The 19,151-nt window shown below is 43.8% G+C and overlaps 2 protein-coding genes across 3 annotated transcripts in view; one reads left to right on the top strand and one right to left on the bottom strand.

The window, feature by feature from the left end:
• tpcn1 (two pore segment channel 1) overlaps nt 1-3,626 on the bottom strand; it is a 149,656-nt gene extending 146,030 nt beyond the window's left edge. For both annotated transcript variants that reach the window (XM_068055114.1, XM_068055116.1), the window contains exon 1: nt 3,423-3,626. In XM_068055114.1, the coding sequence (XP_067911215.1) occupies nt 3,423-3,525 (103 nt within the window). In that variant the 5' untranslated portion in view covers nt 3,526-3,626. The remainder of the gene's footprint in view (nt 1-3,422) is intronic.
• Nucleotides 3,627-3,847: 221 nt separating this feature from the next.
• The window catches only part of iqcd (IQ motif containing D), a 37,575-nt gene continuing 22,271 nt past the window's right edge, over nt 3,848-19,151 (top strand). The window contains exons 1-2 of the mRNA XM_068055123.1: nt 3,848-4,115; nt 12,072-12,855. Of these exons, the coding sequence (XP_067911224.1) occupies nt 12,127-12,855 (729 nt within the window). The 5' untranslated portion in view covers nt 3,848-4,115; nt 12,072-12,126. The remainder of the gene's footprint in view (nt 4,116-12,071; nt 12,856-19,151) is intronic.

The following is a 19,151-nucleotide window of genomic DNA, read 5'->3' as shown; positions in this document are numbered from 1 at the left end:
TTCAGGATTTTGACCCAGCGACAGTGAAGGAACAGCAATATAGTTCCAAGTCAGGATGGTGTGTGACTTGGAGGGGAACTTGCAGGTGGTAGTGTTCCCATGCATTTGCTGTCCTTGTCCTTCTAGTTGGTAGAGGTCGCGGGTTTGGAAGGTGCTGTTTAAGGAGCCTTAGTGCATTGCTGCAGTGCATCTTGTAGATGGTACACACTGCTGCCACTGTGGTGGAGGGACTGAATGGCACCCCAGCTACAAACAATCAAGCAGGCTGCTTTGTCCTGGATGGTGTCGAGCTTCTCGAGTGTTGGAACTGCACCCATCCAGGAAAGTGGGGAGTATTCCATCACACACCTGACTTGTGCCTTGCAGATGGTGGACAGGCTTTAGGGAGTCAGGAGGTGAGTTACTTGCCTCAGGATTCCTAGCCTCTGACCTGCTCTTGTAGCCACGGTATTTATATGGCTACTCCAGTTCAGTTTCTGGTCAATGGGTAGCCCCTAGGATGTTGACAGTGGGGGATTCAGTAATGGTAATGCCATTGAACGTCAAGGGGAAATGGTTAGATTCTCTCTTGTTGGAGATGGTCATTGCCTGGCACTTGTGTGGCACGAATGTTACTTGCCACTTATCAGCCCAAGCCTGGATATTGTCCAGGTCTTGCTGCATTGCTACACGGACTGCTTCAGTATCTGAGGAGTCACGAATGGTGCTGAACATTGTACAATCATCAGCGAACATCCCCACTTCTGACCTTAGGAAGGTCACTGAAGCAGCTGAAGATTGTTGGGCCTAGGACACTACCCTGAAGAACTCCTACTTCGAGACAAACAGATCAGCCACGATCTTATTGAATGATGGAGCAGGCTAGAATATCAACAACTTGGATGAGGGGAGCAATGGCATGGTAGCTAAATTTGCAGATGACCCAAAGATGGGTAGGAAAGTATGTTGTCAAGAGGACATAAGGAGGTTGCAGACTGATAGGTTGAGCGAGTGGGCAAAAATCTGGCAGATGGAGTATAAAGTGGGAAAATGTGAAGTTGTTCACTTTGGCAGGAAGAATAAAAAAGCAGAGTATTGCTTAAATGGAGAATGACAGCAGAATTCTGAGGTGCAGAGGGATCTAGGTGTCCTAGTGCATGAGTCACAAAACGTTAGCATGCAGGTACAGCAAGTAATAAAAAAGGCTAATAGAATGCTATCCTTTATTATGAGAGGAATTGAAAATAAAAGTAAGGATGTTATGCTTCAGTTATGCAGGGCATTGGTGAGACCACATCTCGAATACTGTGTGCAGTTTTGGTCTCCTTATTTAAGGAAGGATGCAAATGCATTGGAGGTGGTTCAGAGGAGGTTTACTAGATTGATACCTGGAATGAGCGGGTTGTCTTATGAGGAAAGGTTGGACAGACTGGGCTTGTTTTCACTGGAGTTTAGAAGAGTGAGGTGAAACTTGACTGAAGTTTTATTAGATCCTGAACAGTCTTGACAAGGTGGATGTGGACAGGATGCTTCTTGTGGGTGAGTCCAGAACTAGGGGCACTGTTTTAAAATTAGGGGTCACCTTTTTCAGTCAGATGAGAATTTTTTTTCTAAAGGTTGTGTAATGTTGTAACTCTCTGCCTCAGAAGGTGGTGGAGGTGAGGTCATTGAATATTTTTAAGGCAGAGGTAGATTGATTCCCTTGCCTAACAAGAATCTAAAATTATTGGGGGTAGATGGGAATGTGGAATTCGAGAGACAAACAGATCAGCCACGATCTTATTGAATGATGGAGCAGGCTAGAGAGGCTGAATGGCCTACTTCTGCTCCTAATTCATATGTCCCTATGAATGCAAGTAGATAAAGCCATTAAAAATGGGCACTTGAACTTTGGCTTTTATAAATGAGGGAAGAGTACGAAGATTATGAATTTATACAAAAACATTGTCATCATTGGAGTACTCAGTGCAAACATAGGAGTCGTTATTGAAAGGATATTAAAGCCACTGAAATTCAGTAGATTCATCAGGCTAATGCTAGCGATGTAAACTACAGTTATGAAGGGAGTCGAGAAACAACATTTCTAGTGAAGCTGAGGTTTTTAAAATTATGAAGGATTTAATCGGCCAGGTTTTCCAGGGATGAATTGACAATTTAAAAATTACTAGGACGGATTTTGGTATGAATTTCTTTGTGAAGGTTTACTGGAACATGAAATGTTTTAACATAGGGAGTGGCTGTGGCAGAGACTATTGCAACTTTTACAAAAAAATCAAATATTTAAAGCAAAGGGAAAGCTATAAGGTTATGAGAAGACTGTGGGCCAGTAGCAATAGTTTTGGACTGCTTTAGCAAAGAGCTAGCACAAACAAGTTGGCCCAAATAGCCTACTTCTATGGTATACATGTCTTTCTTTCAGGTGATTTTTCAGCCCATAGACTGTTCACTTTCAAGAGTCTCGTAGTATTCAATGCACACGTCTACCAGGCGTATACTCAAGGGGTAGAATATTTCCTTCAGAAAAAAAATGCTATGTCTTTAAGTGACAGGATAGTTAATAATTGATAGCAATTAGTTTTATATAGGTGAAAGTATGGAGGTGGCAAATAAACATTAAAAGATCAATGTGCCACAATAAGTTTGCCCCTATGCTTAAATAGGCGGGACGAATTGCTCCCAAACTAGTCAAATCCCCCAAAAAATCAATACAAATCCCTATTTGCTGAAACAGCTGTAAAATGATGATTATAGCTTATTAATAAACTCTGCATTGAAGACAATAACAATGTGAAAATCAAACACTGCCATAATGGCAAAAGAACGAGAAAAAATAAGATTTTTTTTTTAGTGAATTATGATCAAGGCACTGCCTGCAAGGATGGTGGAAACCGATTCAATAATAACTTGGAAATGACAACTGGATAAATACTTGAAAGGGCAAATTTTCTAGGCTTATGGGGAAAGGGACTAATTGGATAGTTCTTTCGAAGAGCCAGCACAGGCATGATGGACCAAATGGCCTCCTTCTGTCCTATAATCTTTCTCTGATTCTACGGTAAAGTATGGTAACGACTACTGAGTTATTTTCATTGTGTATCGCCTCTAGACCTGCAACCCCGCTCTGCAATCAGTTCTGACGAAAGGTCGTCAACCTGAAACGTTAACCCTTCTTCCACAGATGCTGATAGGTGTTACCAGAATGTTCTGTTTTTATTTGCTGTTTGACATTAAACCCGTAGCTGCCGGTGCGCTAAAGCAGATTCCAGTGAGTTATCGCCAATTGTGAGTGGGGTGGAGGGGGGAGAACCACAGACATTACACTGAGCAGCATTTCACACAACTTAATTCAATGAAACGGAAATACAAGATGCAAACTAACATAACAATCACCGAGGCCAAGAAAGTTACGTCCCTTTAAAAGTGTAACCGATCATAATGCCTACTTTCGTTGGGAATTTCGTCTCTGTCTGAGTCGGCGCTGATCCCTGTGTTGTCGTCTGTCAAGATTAAAGGGACGTCATCGTCAACAGGCAATGCCACCGCCATCACCCTGTCCGTCCCCGCACAACAAACTCTCGCCGCCGATCAACCCAGCTTCACGCGGGGGTCGGGGGCGGATGCCTGCCTCGCCACTGGCCGCTGATTGGTCCAGAGGGACGGTCGGAATGGCAAGCGCGCTCCAATAGGGACGTCAATCAAAGAGTGGCGTCCAACAGGTTCGCTGTAGCTCCGCCCCCGCCGATTGTCTCGTTCCTCCGACTCCGACGTCCGTCTGAAAAGCCCGGGGTCACGCGGTCAGAGGGAAAAGGTCGCGTGTATCTTAGCAACGGAATAACTGACGCTAACAAATAGAAGGGCGAAGGTGGGTGAGTGCGCTTGTTCGCTGCTGAGGGGTAGGGATCCACCGCCAGGGATGTGCAGTCGGCGGTGGAGAGCAGAAACGGGGGTTTTATGATGTGATTTGCCATCCCATTGAAGCGAGCTGCAGCTGTCCATCTTACATCGGGAAGCGGAGGGACTACTTGTGGTCCCAAGCGGCTGAAGTCAAGGTGTCAGCGGATGCTAATTACGAGAATAGATTAATTGTCGCCCAGTGAGCATCCTGTTTGAGGGAGAGCTGAGTATCGTAGCATTAGGTACCAGTCGACTCTAAAGTTATATATGTTCTGATGAAAGGTCACTGACCTGAAACGTTAATTCTGCTTCTCTCTCCACAGATGCTGCCAGACCTGCTGAGTATTTCCAGCATTTCTTGTTTTTATTTCACATTTCCAGCATCTGCAGTATTTTGCTTTTATTATCCAAAGTTATATCCTTGACCTTGGAACAATGGGTCCTCCTTGCCCGAGTCCATAATTTGAGTCAAACCAACCCATTATATTGCAAGGCACTGATCATGATTGATCGACGCCTGCTATATTAATTGCATCTTGACCTGGTACTGGGGCTGAGACCGACTGCTCATTTCCAGGTAACCATGCAAAGCACAAGTTATTCTTTTTCTTAGATAGTTACAGGTTAGAAAGTGATTACTGACTACAATGCGTGGTTTTGATCTGGAAATTAATACTAAATGTCAGTCTTTGGTATTAAAAAAAACTTTGTCTAATTCCTGATTTAAATGATTCTCTATCTTGACAGGATTCTGCACATAGACTGTGATCACAAGGCAAATAATGCATTCTTTATCTTGACTACCAATACAAATACAAGTGAACCTTCGTGTGGAAGTAAACGAATGGATATTGCCTTTTCTGTTTAATCTCAGCGCAAACAACTTGTATTTAAATAATTCCTTTAATGTAGCAATATGAATTCCATGACCATATAAAAGACACAATTCAGTATAGTGGTGCCTCATCAGACCCCTTTCCTATCCTGAGTGGCTTGAAACAGGGCTCTGTTCTCGCACCTACACTGTTTGGGATCTTCTCCCTGCTGCTCTCACATGCATTCAAGTCTTCAGAAGAAGGAATTTTCTTCCACACAAGATCAGATGGTAGGTTGTTCAACCTTGCCTGTCTTAGAGCGAAGACCAAAGTACGGAAAGTCCTCATCAGGGAACTCCTCTTTGCTGACGATGCTGCATTAACATCCCAGACAGATGAGTGTCTGCAGAGACTCATCGACAGGATTGCGGCTGCCTGCAACGAATTTGGCTTAACTATCCGCCTCAAGAAAACGAACATCATGGGACAGGACGTCAGAAATGCTCCAATCATCAATATCGCAGACCACGCTCTGGAAGTGGTTCAAGAGTTCACCTACCTAGGCTCAACTATCACCAGTATCCTGTCTCTCGATGCAGAAATCAATAAGTGCATGGGAAAGGCGTTCGATGCTGTGTCCAGACTGGATAAAAGTGTGGGAAAATGGCGCAGTGACATGGAACACAAAATTCCGAGTATTTCAAGCCTGTGTCTATCTTCGCTGCCTCCGGAGAATCCTTGGCATCAGGTGGCAGGACCGTATCTCCAACGCAGAAGTCCTCGAGGTGGCCAACATCCCCAGCATATACACCCTACTGAGCCAGCAGCACTTGAGATGGCTTGGCCAGGTGAGCCGCATGGAAGATGGCAGGATCCCCAAGGACACATTGTACAGCGAGCTCGTCACTGGTATCAGACCCACCGGCCGTCCATGGCTCCGCTTTAAAGACCTCTGCAAACGCGACATGAAGTCTTGTGACATTGATCACAAGTCACGGGAGTCAGTTGCCAGTGATCGCCAGAGCTGGTGGACCGCCATACAGGTGGGGCTAAAGGGTGGCGAGTCGAAGAGACTTAGCAGTTGGCAGGAAAAAGGACAGAAGCGCAAGGAGAGTCAACTGTGTAACAGCCCCAACAACCAATTTTATCTGCAGCGCTTGTTGAAGAGTGTCACTAGAATTGGCCTTTAAAGCCACTCCAGGTGCTGCTTCGCAAACCACTGACCACCTCTAGGCGCTTACCCATTGTCTCTCGAGACAAGGAGGCCAAAGAAGAAGAAAAAAGAATGTAGCAAAATATTTCGAGGCATTTAACCGGAGCATTATCAGACAGGATTTGACACTGAGCCACATAAGGAGATTTTAAGACCAGTGTGGAACAAATAGGTAGGTTTTAAGAGCAAAATTAAAAGAGAGAGAGAGAGGAAATTATAGGCCGGTGAGCCTTACGTCAGTGGTAGGGAAATTATTAGAGAGGATTCTTCGGGACAGGATTTACTCCCATTTAGAAACAAATGGACTTATTAGCAAGAGGCAGCATGGTTTTGTGAAGGGGAGGTCGTGTCTCTCTAATTTGAGTTTTTTGAGGAAGTGACGAAGATGATTGAAGGAAGGGCAGTGGATGTTATCTATATGGACTTCAGTAAAGCCTTTGACAAGGTCCCTCATGGCAGACTGGTACAAAAGGTGAAGTCACACGGGATCAGAGGGGAGCTGGCAAGATGGATCCAGAACAGGCTCAAAGAACAAAGAAAATTACAGCACAGGAACAGGCCCTTCAGCCCTCCAAGCCTGCGCCGATCCAGATCCTCTATCTAAACCTGTCGCCTATTTTCTAAGGGTCTGTATCTCTTTGCTTCCTGCCCATTCATGTATCTGTCTAGATACATCTTTAAAAGACGCTATCGTGCCTGCGTCTACCATGCTCTGTCATAGACAGAGGGTAACAGTGGAAGGGTGCTTTTCTGAATGGAGGGATGTGACTAGTGGTGTTCCGCAGGGATCAGTGCTGGGACCTTTGCTATTTGTAGTATATATAAATGATTTGGAGGAAAATGTAGCTGGTCTGATTAGTAAGTTTGCGGACGACACAAAGGTTGGTGGAGTTGCGGATAATGATGAGGATTGTCAGAGGATACAGCAGGATATAGATTGGTTGGAGACTTGGGCGGAGAAATGGCAGATGGAGTTTAATCCGGACAAATGTGAGGTAATGCATTTTGGAAGGTCTAATGCAGGTGGGAAGTATACAGTAAATGGCAGAACCCTTAGGAGTATTGACAGGCAGAGAGATCTGGGTGTACAGGTCCACAGGTCACTGAAAGTGGCAACGCAGGTGGATAAGGTAGTCAAGAAGGCATACGGCATGCTTGCCTTCATCGGTCGGGGCATAGAGTATAAAAATTGGCAAGTCATGTTGCAGCTGCACAGAACTTCAGTTAGGCCATACTTAGAATATTGTGTGCAATTCTGGTTGCCACGCTACCAGAAGGACGTGGAGGCTTTGGAGAGGGTACAGAGGAGGTTTACCAGGATGTTGGCTGGTCTGGAGGGCATTAGCTATGAGGAGAGGTTGGATAAACTCGGATTGTTTTCACTGGAACGACGGAGGTGGAGGGGCGACATGATAGAGGTTTACAAAGTTATGAGTGGCATGGACAGAGTGGATAGTCAGAAGCTTTTTCCTAGGGTGGAAGAGTCAGTTACTAGGGGACATAGGTTTAAGGTGAGAGGGGCAAAGTTTAGAGGGGATGTGCGAGGTAAGTTCTTTACACAGAGGGTGGTGAGTGTCTGGAACTTGTTGCCGGGGGAGGTGGTGGAAGCAGGTATGATAGCGACGTTTAAGAGGCATCTTGACAAATACATGAATAGGATGGGAATAGAGAGATACGGACCCCGGAAGTGCAGAAGGTTTGAGTTTAGGCAGGCATCAAGATCGGCGCAGCGTTGGAGGGCCGAATGGCCTGTTCCTGTACTGTACTGTTCTTTGTTCTTGAGGCACAGAGGTTTATGGAGGAAATTTCATTGCTTAGGGCCTAAGCAGCTGAAGGCCACAATTGGTGAAGCGATGAAAACCAGGAATGTGCAAGTGACAAGAATTTTTTTTTTATTCGTTCATTTGTGGGATGTGGGCATCACTCGCAAGGCCAGCATTTATTGCCCATCCCTAATTGCCCTTGAAGGTGGTGGTGAGCTGCCTTTTTTGAATCACAGCAGTCCTTGGGGCTTGGGTACACCAATAGCGCTGTTAGGAAGGGAGTTCCAGGATTTTGACTCAGCAACAATGAAGGAATGGCAATACAGTTCCAAGTCAGGATGGTATGTGGCTTGGAGAGGAACTTGCAGGTGATGGTGTTCCCATGCATCTGCTGCCCTAGTCCTTCTAGGTGGTAGAGATCATGGGTTTAGAAGGTGCTGTTGAAGGAGCCTTGGTGAGCTAATGCAGTGCATCTTGTAGATGGTACACACTGCTGCCACTGTGCGTCAGTAGTGAAGGGAGTGAACGTTGAACGTGCTGGATGGGGTGCCAGTCAAGTGGGCTGCTTTGTCCTGGATGGTATCGAGCTTGTTAATTGTTGTTGGAACTGCACCCATCTAGGCAAGTGGAGAGTATTCCATCACACACCTGACTTGTGCCTTGTAGATGGTGGATAGGCATAGGGGAAACAGGAGGTGAGTTGGGGATTCAGTGATGGTAATGCCATTGAACATTAAGGGAAGATGGATAGATTCTCTCTTGTTGGAGATGGTCATTGCCTGGCACTTTGTGGTGCAAATGTTACTTACCACTTATCAGCCCAAGCCTGGATGTTGTCCAGGTCTTGCTGCATCAGAACCTGGGCTGCTTCAGTATCTGAGGAGTCCCAAATGGTGCTGAACATTGTGGACTCATCTGCGAACATCCCCACTTCAGACCTTATGATTGAAGGAAGGTCATTTGATGAAGCAGCTGAAGATGGTTGAGCCTAGGACACTAACCTGAAGAACTCCTGCAAAGATGTCCCTGGAATGAGATGATTGACCTCCAGCAACCACAACCATCTTCCTTTTGTGCTAGGTATGACTCCAATCAGTGGAGAGTTTTCTCCCTGATTCCCATTGATTCCAGTTTTTCTAGGGCTCCTTGATGCCCTACTCGGTCAAAGGCTGCCTTGATGTCAAGGGCAGTCACTCACCTCACCTCTGGAGTTCAGTTCTTTTGTCCATTTTTGGACAAAGACTGTAATGAGGTTGGGAGCTGAGTGGCCCTGGTGGAACCAAACTGAGCATCAATGAGCAAGTTATTGCTGAGCAAGTGCCGTTTGATAGCACTGTCAATGACCCCTTCTATCACTTTGCTGATTGAGAGTAGACTGATACGGTGGTAATTGGCTGGGTTGGATTTGTCCTGCTTCTTGTGTACAGGACATACTTGGGCAATTTTCTACATTGCCCGGTAGATGTCACTGTTGTAGCTGTACTGGAACAGCTTGGCTAGGGGCATGGCTGCTTCTGGAGTACAAGTCTTCAGTACTATTGCTGGAATGTGGTCAGGGCCCATAATCCTTTGCAGTATCCAGTGCCTTCAGCCATTTCTTTATCATGTGCAGTGAATTGGATTGGCTGAAGACTGGCATCTGTGATGCTGAGGACCTCAGGAGGAGGCTGAGATGGATCATCCTCTCAGCACTTCTGGATGAAGATGTATGCAAATGCTTCAACCTTTTTTCTTTTGCACTGATGTGCTAGGCTCCCCCATCATTGAGGAGGAATATAGAGATCTCCAGAGGGTTGTAGGGTGGGGGATGTCACATCATACTGAGGGATAACACACACAATTTTTAAATTGAGGCATTCCCAGCCCAGGCGCCAATGTACGTCAGTTAGCATAGGGGTAACGGATGAACAGGACTTGGTGCAAGTTAGGACATGAGCAGCAGTTTTGGATGAGCTCAAGTTTATGGAAAGTGAAAGGGGAAAGTCAGTAAAGACTTGCAGGTTGATGGGTAAATTGGCCATTATAAATTGCCCCTAGTATAGGTAGGTGGTAGGGGAATGTGGGGATGTGGTAGGATTAGTATAAAATGGGAGGTTGATGGTCGGCACAGACTCTGTGGGCTGAAGGGCCTGTTTCAGTGCTGTATCTCTAAATAAAAATAAATAAATAAAACGCAAATCTATAAAAAATTCCTTTTATATACTAACCTATTTTTAAACTCTGATTCGCTATAACGTACTTTTATTGTAAGTTACTTCTGTTGTGAAAGTATATTTAATGACTCTCTCTCCCTCAAATATTGGATTCTTACTATACAACTCTTAGCAGATCAATATCATTTTATGTAATATGTTGTCCACATTTACTTCATTGAATATCTTCTTTCTGACATGCTTCTTACTTAAAATTTTTAGTAGTCATGTAACAGTTCTAGTCTATCCCCTGCTAGTACCCCAATTTATTTGTGGCTTAGTTGTCGCACTCTAGCCTTAATGTCAAAAGGTTGTGGGTTAAAGATTGACTCGAGACTTGAGCTCATAATCTAAATTCCCTCTCTTAGGCAGTATTGAGGGAGTGTTGCACTGTCAGATGTGCTATGTTTTGGATGCAGTACTAAACTGAGGCTCCATCTACTTGCTCAGGTATATGTAAGATCCCATGGCACTATTTCAAAGAAGAGCAAAGGCAGTTTTCGCTGGCTGATGTTTATCCCTCAACCGAAATTGCATAATATAAATTGTGAACAGAATTTTTTCTAACGATTTTATTTTGGAATCAAAAAGACAATTTCTAAATTTGCAGATGACACCAAGTTGGGAGGGGTAGTCAATACTGAGGAGGACTGCAACACATTAGACATTAAGAAACTTGAAGAGTGAGCATATAATTGGCAAATGAATTTCATCATAGTTAAGGATGAGGTATTATAGTCCAATAAGAGAATAAGGAGGTTGTATATCACTTAGAAAATAAAAATCTAAATGGGGTAGAGGAACAAGTCACTAAAAAATTGTGGCACCCATCAATAAGGCCATAAAAGGATACCAAGCACAAGGGTTTATTTCCAGATTTGAAAAGTTAGAGCAGCTATGTTAAACTTGTATCGAACCTTGGTTGGACCACACTTGTTGTGTACCATACCAGATGCCACATTATAAAAAGGAAATAGACGCAGAGGTGTGGAGAGGGTCCATAAAAAATTTACAAGGATGATATCAGAACTGCAAGGTTATACACCTCAGGAAAGGATGAACTGGCTGGATCTCTCTTCCTAGGCTGAGGGTCACCTAATAGTGATCTTTAAATTCTGAAATGTTTAGATACAGAAACTGCAATGGACTGTTCTGATGAAAGGTCACAGATCTGAAACATTAACTCTGCTTCTCTCTCCACAGATGCTGCCTTACCTACTGAGTATATCTATTCATTTCTGTTATTTCAGATTTCCAGCATCTGCAGTATTTTTGCTTTTATTACAGAAACTGTTTCCAGTTGTGGGGAGAATTAAAACTAGAACATCAATTAGAACATCAATATAAGAGCCAAAAAATCAAATGGGGGAATTCAGAAGAAACTTCTTTACCCAAAGTGGTGAGAATGTGGAACTTTTTGAGGCTAATAGTACAGATGCACTTATAGGGAGGATAGATAAGCATATGAAGGAGCAAGAAGTAGACAGTTATCTTGATAGAGTTAAAGTTAGATGAGGAAGGATGGGAGGAGGCTCAAAGGAAGCATAAACTAGCATGGACTGGTTGGGCTGAATGGCCTGTTTCTTTGCTGTATATTCTGTATATTTATCACATTACTGTTTGTTTCCTACATACAACAGTGGCTACACTTCAAAAGCACCGACTACCGTGAAACGCTTTGGGAATCTTGTGGTCATGATAGACACTATATAAATGCAGGTCTTTCTTTATCTGCAAAAAGATGAGGTCATGAGGGGAAAAATCAAGTCAAATTTGGAAGGTTGTCATAAAGTAAGTCGAAACAAAATAGTGCAGGTGCTGGGTCTGGCCAGCCTCGATTATAGAGAGGTTGAAGAAAGGCCAGTGGATGCCAGGGCTGCAGACCATCCCATTGGCAATGTTCCGATAGGGATCCCTACTTGAAACACCAGCCTGTACATCTACTCCCAGTGGTTCTAGTCCAGCATCCATTTAATGCACCTGCATTAGTGTTTAATGTCTAAAATTGTTAAACTCTCATTTAAATAATGTGTATTTCTTAATAGATATAGAAATATGAGAAAAGAACAGAGTACTATGTTTAGCTTTTGACTAATAGTATAAACACCATGGTTGAATGATCTCCCTCTGTGCTGTACCCATCTATAGTGCTAAGGAAAGATTTTGAAAAGAAACTTACTACAGACATTAGAAAATACATCGTTATATTTTTCAGCAGTAGAGCCCACTGCAGATTTAAAGATCTCGAGGAAAATCAACTGAAGTGAAAAATGGCAAGTGAAGCCCTGATCCAGGATCATCAGTTAGAAGCCAGAAATATGCAGACTATCAGTAAAACCACAATTGATTATGGTGTATCCATGCAAAAGATGGCACCCAAAGTGGATGCACTGCAAATCTTGGAACCAGTTAGAAAAAAGCTTGCATCGATTGAAGCAGAACGGATTATTTCTGTAGTTGAAAAGACTATTGAGAAAATAGAAATAGTCACTTTGCTTCCCCATATAGTTGCCAACCTCAACAGGTTCAGTGTTGCTATTGGTTTAGAGTTGACATGTGCTCTAAGGGAGCATAGCAGACTAGAGCAACATCTGGATTTTGCTGCTGACAAACTGCCCGAGGAAGAATCTCCTGAAGAAGAAAGTCAGCTTTTAATACACCAAGTAAAATTCAGAGAGAAAAAGCAAGATTTTAAAATCCTTCAGCAGGCCTTTTGTAGCTCAGTTAAAAACATCCTTCGGCTCTTTCAGGGGAATCCATCAGCACGTCAAATAATCCAAACAGAATGTCGAGCCCGAAGACACATCTGTGTAGATCTCACTCTGGCGCTAATGGAACTGAGAGACTTTGTGTTTGAGAGACTTCTGATAGCCCCCACTGAGGAAAAAGAAAAATTTGAGTATGTGCAAAACATCATAATGCGAGACCAGCAAAACACAAAAATTATTGACACTTTGGAGGCAGAACTGGCAGCAGCCATCCAAGATAAAGAAAATGAGGTAAACCCTTACATATATTTGTCTTGTGGTACCTTGGCAACAAATGCCATAAGTTGTAACATACTATAATTCATACCTCTAAGTTTAGGGTGCATAAATGTAAGCCTAAAGTTAAACACCAGATTTTAAAACCAGTTTTAATATCACTATCTGGGGCCAGGCTTGGTGTGTAGAATACACGATAAAAGCCAATAATACGCTAACATCTGGCACCTTTTTTTATAGTTAAGATTTTAGCTGCAGATTCCTGTATATGTATAAAAGATAAGTAGAGATGTTTCACATACTGCATTATGTGCACAAGTTGAAGGTCAGCTTTCATATAATCTGTACTGTATTTTATTGTTACACAACAGTTATGATGGCATAGAATGATAAGCAGGGCACATCTGAAACTTTGGAGTCGGTAGGTACTGCAGCCACTTGCGGACTTTCCTGATGAAAGATGCAAGTTGTTAATTGGGGAGGGGGGCATGTCTAGAGGAAGCAGAGTATAAAGAGTAATGTATAAACATTTGGTTTGTTTTATAAGTATAGGATTACCACATATACCTGCTCAAGTACAGTGATGTCAGTCACTTCCTTAAGTGGTCTCAGTGCCTGTTTATTTTATGGAAGTTTCCAAAAATTTTTCTTTCCTTTTTCATTTATCTAAGTTAAGACTAAGTTAAGCTTAAGATTAAAAATGGCAGAAGATCTCAGACCTGTGTTATGCTCCTCTTGCTCAATGTGGGAGCTCAGGGACACAGCTGATGTCCCTGACTCCTTCACGTGCTGGAAGTGTCCAGCTGCAGCTCTTGTTAGACCGCATGACGGCTCTGGAACTGCGGATGGACTCACTTTGGAGCATCTGCAATGCTGAGGAGGTCGTGGATAGCACGTTTAGCGAATTGGTCAAACCGCAGATTAGGATTGCTGAGGGAGAAAGGAAATGGGTGACCAAAAGGCAGAGAAAGAGCAGGAAGGCCGCGCAGGTGTCCCCTGCAGTCATCTCCCTCCAAAACAGGTATACCGTTTTGGATACTGTTGAGGGAGATGGCTCACCAGGGGAAGGCAGCAGTAGCCAGGTTCATGGCACCGTGGCTGGCTCTGCTGTTCGGAAGGGCGGGAAAAAGAGTGGAAGGGCTATAGTCATAGGGAATTCGATTTGTAAGGGGAGTAGATAGGTGGTTCTGTGGTCGAAAACGAGACTCCCGAATGGTATGTTGCCTCCCAGGTGCACGGGTCAGGGATGTCTCAGATCGGCTGCAGAACATTCTGAAGGGGGAGGGTGAACAGCCAGTTGTCGTTGTGCACATAGGCACCAATGATATAGGTAAAAAACGGGATGCGGTCCAACAAGCAGAATTTAGGGAGTTAGGAGCCAAGTTTAAAAAGTAGGACCTCAGAGGTAGTAATCTCAGGATTGCTACCTTTGCCATGTGCTAGTCAGAGTAGAAATGAAAGAATAGTCAGGATGAATGCGTGGCTTGAGAAATGGTGCAGGAGGGAGGGGTTCAGATTTTTGGGACATTGGGACCGGTTCTCGGGGAGGTGGGACTATTACAAATTGGACGGTCTACACCTGGGCTGGACTGGAACCAATGTCCTTGGGGGTGCTTTTGCTAACGCTGTTGGGGAGGGTTTAAACTAATGTGGCAGGGGGATGGAAACCAAATGAGAAGGTCAGTCGACAGTAAGGAGGTAGTAACTAAAGCCTGTAAGGAACTAGATAATGAAGTCAGCATGACGAAGGGGAAGAGTAGGCAGTGAGCAGATGATGAACGCAAAGGGACTGGTGGTCTGAGATGCATTTGTTTTAATGCAATAAGTGTAGTAGGTAAGGCAGATGAACTTAAGGCTTGGATTAGTACCTGGAAGTATGATATTGCTATTACTGAGACTTGGTTGAGGGAAGGGCACGATTGGCAACTAAATATCCCAGGATATCGATGCTTCAGGCGGGATAGAGAGGGAGGTGAAAGGGGTGGAGGAGTTGAATTACTGGTCAAAGAGGATATCACAGCTGTGCTGAAGGAGGGCACTATGGAGGACTCGAGCAGTGAGGCAATATGGGCAGAACTCAGAAATAGGAAGGGTGCGGTAACAATGTTGGGGCTGTACTACAGGCCTCCCAACAGCGAGCGTGAGATAGAGGTACAAATATGTAAACAGATTATGGAAAGATGTAGGAGCAACAGGGTGGTAGTGGTAGGAGATTTTAATTTTCCCAACATTGACTGGGATTCACTTAGTGTTAGAGGTCTAGATGAGCAGAATTTGTAAGGAGCATCCAGGAGGGTTTTCTAGAGCAGTATGTAAATAGTCTAACTCGGGAAGGGGCCATACTGGACCTGGTGTTGGGGAATGAGCCCAGGTAGGTGGTTGAAGTTTCAGTAGGGGACTACTTTGGGAATAGTGATCACAATTCCGTAAGTTTTAGAATACTCATGGACAAAGACGAGAGTGGTCCCAAAGGATGAGTGCTAAATTGGGGGAAGGCCAACTATACCAAAATTCGGCAGGAGCTGGGGAATGTAGATTGGGAGCAGCTTTTTGAAGATAAATCCACATTGGATATGTGGGAGGCTTTTAAAGAGAGGTTGATTAGCGTGCAGGAGAGACATGTTCCTGTGAAAATGAGGGATAGAAATGGCAAGATTAGGGAACCATGGATGACAGGTGAAATTGTGAAACTAGCTAAGAGGAAAAAGAAAGCATACATAAGGTCTAGGCAGCTGAAGAATGACGAAGCTTTGGAAGAATGTCGGGAATGTAGGACCAATCTGAAACTAGGAATTAAGAGGGCTAAAAGGGGTCATGAAATATCTTTAGCAAACAGGGTTAAGGAAAATCCCAAAGCCTTTTATTCATCTATAAGGAGCAAGAGGGTAACTAGAGAAAGGATTGGCCCACTCAAGGACAAAGGAGGAAAATTATGCATGGAGTCAGAGAAAATGGGTGAGATTCTAAACGAGCACTTTGCATCGGTATTCACCGAGGAGAGGGACATGACGGATGTTGAGGTTACGGATAGATGTTTGATTACTCTAGGTCAAGTCGGCATAAGGAGGGAGGAAGTGTTGGGTATTCTAAAAGGCATTAAGGTGGACAAGTCCCCAGGTCCGGATGGGATCTATCCCAGGTTACTGAGGGAAGCGAGAGAGGAAATAGCTGGGGCCTTAACAGATATCTTTGCAGCATCCTTAAACACGGGTGAGGTCCCGGAGGACTGGAGAATTGCTAATGATGTCCCCTTGTTTAAGAAGGGTAGCAGGGATAATCCAGGTAATTATAGACCGGTGAGCCTGACGTCAGTGGTAGGGAAGCTGCTGGAGAAGATACTGAGGGATAGGATCTATTCCCATTTGGAAGAAAATGGGCTTATCAGTGATAGGCAACATGGTTTTGTGCAGGGAAGGTCATGTCTTACCAACTTAATAGAATTCTTTGAGGAAGTGACAAAGTTGATTGATGAGGGAAGGGCTGTCGATGTCATATACATGGACTTCAGTAAGGCGTTTGATAAGGTTCCCCATGGCAGGCTGATGGAGAAAGTGAAGGCGCATGGGATCCAAGGTGTACTAGCTAGATGGATAAAGAACTGGCTGGGCAACAGGAGACAGAGAGTAGCAGTGGAAGGGAGTTTCTCAAAATGGAGACGTGTGACCAGTGGTGGTCCACAGGGATCCGTGCTGGGACCACTGTTGTTTGTGATATACATTAATGATTTGGAGGAAAGTATAGGTGGTCTGATCAAGTTTGCAGATGACACTATGATTGGTGGAGTAGCAGATAGTGAAGGGGACTGTCAGAGAATACAGCAGAATATAGATAGATTGGAGAGTTGGGCAGAGAAATGGCAGATGGAGTTCAATCAGGGCAAATGCATTTTGGAAGATCCAATTCAAGAGTGAACTATACAATAAATGGAAAAGTCCTGGGGAAAATTGATGTACAGAGAGATTTGGGTGTTCAGGTCCATTGTTCCCTGAAGGTGGCAACGCAGGTCAATAGAGTGGTCAAGAAGGCATATGGCATGCTTTCCTTCATCGGACAGGGTAAGAGTTGGCAGGTCATCTTACAGTTGTATAAGACTTTGGTTCGGCCGCATTTGGAATACTGCGTGCAGTTCTGGTTGCCACATTACCAAAAGGATGTGGATGCTTTGGAGAGGGTGCAGAGGAGGTTCACCAGGATGTTGCCTGGTATGGAGGGTGCTAGCTATGAAGAGAGGTTGAGTAGATTAGGATTATTTTCATTAGAAAGACAGAGGTTGAGGGGGGACCTGATTGAGGTGTACAAAATCATGAGAGGTATAGACAGGGTGGATAGCAAGAAGCTTTTTCCCAGAGTGGGGGATTCAATTACTAGGGGTCACAAGTTCAAAGTGAGAGGGGAAAAGTTTAGGGGGGATATGCGTGGAAAGTTCTTTATGCAGAGGGTGGTGGGAGCCTGGAACGCGTTGCCAGCGGAGGTGGTAGACACGGGCACGATAGCGTCTTTTAAGATGTATCTAGACAGATACATGAATGGGCAGGAAGCAAAGAGATACAGACCCTTAGAAAATCGGCGACAGGTTTAGATAGAGGATCTGGATCGGCGCAGGCTTGGAGGGCCAAAGGGCCTGTTCCTGTGCTGTAATTTTCTTTGTTCTTTTGTTCTTCTGTTAAAATGACTTTTTATCCAAAAAAAATATACTTTATTCATAACATTTGTAAAAGTAGATGACCTAACAATTCAAATTTGACCTTTTTATATAAAATGCAATTAGGACCAGTTTCTTTCGATACAGTACATGAGGTGCCTCACTACACTTTTTTTAAAATTACTGGTCATATTTACTTTTCATGACAAACATTCTCTAGTGCATACAGCCCGAGGGGTTTTACACAGGCTTTAGCCTTTTGTGTCCTGTGGCAGGAGGGCCTTAGACAGTGGCCTTTCCCCATTGAGCCTTTACAACAACTGCCCCAGCTTAATGTGTCCATCACCACATACTGCATTATGTGCACAAGTTGAAGTGTCAGCTTTCATATAATCTGTACTATATTTTATTATGGTTACACAACAGTTATAATGGCGTAGAATGGTAAGCAGGGCACATCTGAAACTTTGGAGTTGGCAGGTACTGAAGACACTTGCCGTCTTTCCTGATGAAAGATGCAAGTTGTTAACTGGGGAGGGGGCATACCTAGAGGAAGCAGAGTATAAAGAGTAATGGACATTGGAATGTTCCAGTGTGCAACACTAAGGCATAGACAGCTCTTTGTGTTGGAATACTAATAAGTTTCGGGCAGATCAAAGAGCATCGTCTACTGGTCCTCCAGCAGCAGTTGTTTGTCCCTGGGAACAGCCCGTAGAACAGAGTTCTGTATTATGAAGCTACTCAGGATGAACCACTGCATCTCTTTCCACACCTTCTTTGCAAAGGCACATTCCAGAAAGAGGTAGGTGACAGTCTTTTCCCTACCGTAGCCACCTCAAGGACAGCATGCGGTGGCACTGAGATTGCGGGTGTGCATAAAAGATCTGATGTGGAGAGCTCTTCTCACCACTAGCCAAGCTACGTCTTGGTGCTTGTTCGAAAGTTCTGGCAATGAGGCATTCTGCCAAATGACTTTTGACAGTCTACTTTATAGAAAGTATCATAGAATCGTTACAGCCATCAGACAGGATCCACCATCTCTTTTTTTTTTTCCCCCGCAGGGCATTAAGTGTGGGCCACTGCCTGATGGACTTGTGGCCAAAGGTGTTTTTCTGCACAAACATTTCCATGATTAACATCACCTTTCTTCTGCCTTTTGGATAGCCCACTCAACATGGGCCATCTGGGCAACTATGATTCAGAAGCTTCTGCACAAAACACACAATCCTTTATGGTCCAAATCTTTTTCATAGAAAAAACAGTCACTGAACCCCAAACTGTGACTATTTGTTGTACATGCATTTCTGATTTCATTATAGTCATGCAAATTGCTTATTATTCAACCTTATAAACTTGTATTTTAATTCAGAATACGTAATTTAGACAAAATTCAGCTTATATACACCCTGATGCCTCATTTTTAATTTCACAATGGTTTCAGCCATATTAGTTTGCCATAAACTACTTTTGATTTACTTATTGACTGTTCAGTAACACAGTCAGTAGCTAGTTTCTCATGAACACAGTAGATCAACATCCTGTGGGAGCAGTTTGATAGAGCAACATTTCTGTACACCAATAGCATTTAAGCAATGGTTCAGCAAATAATAAACTGGGTTGCTGTATTGTATAGTTAATTCCTGTGTGTTTGATAGCTGCACCTAACTCA

The sequence above is a fragment of the Heterodontus francisci genome, chromosome 23 (genome assembly GCF_036365525.1).
Source record: "Heterodontus francisci isolate sHetFra1 chromosome 23, sHetFra1.hap1, whole genome shotgun sequence".
Lineage (NCBI taxonomy): Eukaryota > Metazoa > Chordata > Chondrichthyes > Heterodontiformes > Heterodontidae > Heterodontus > Heterodontus francisci.
Note: the sequence above shows the minus strand (reverse complement) of the source record. Positions and strands in the feature narration are given on the sequence as shown.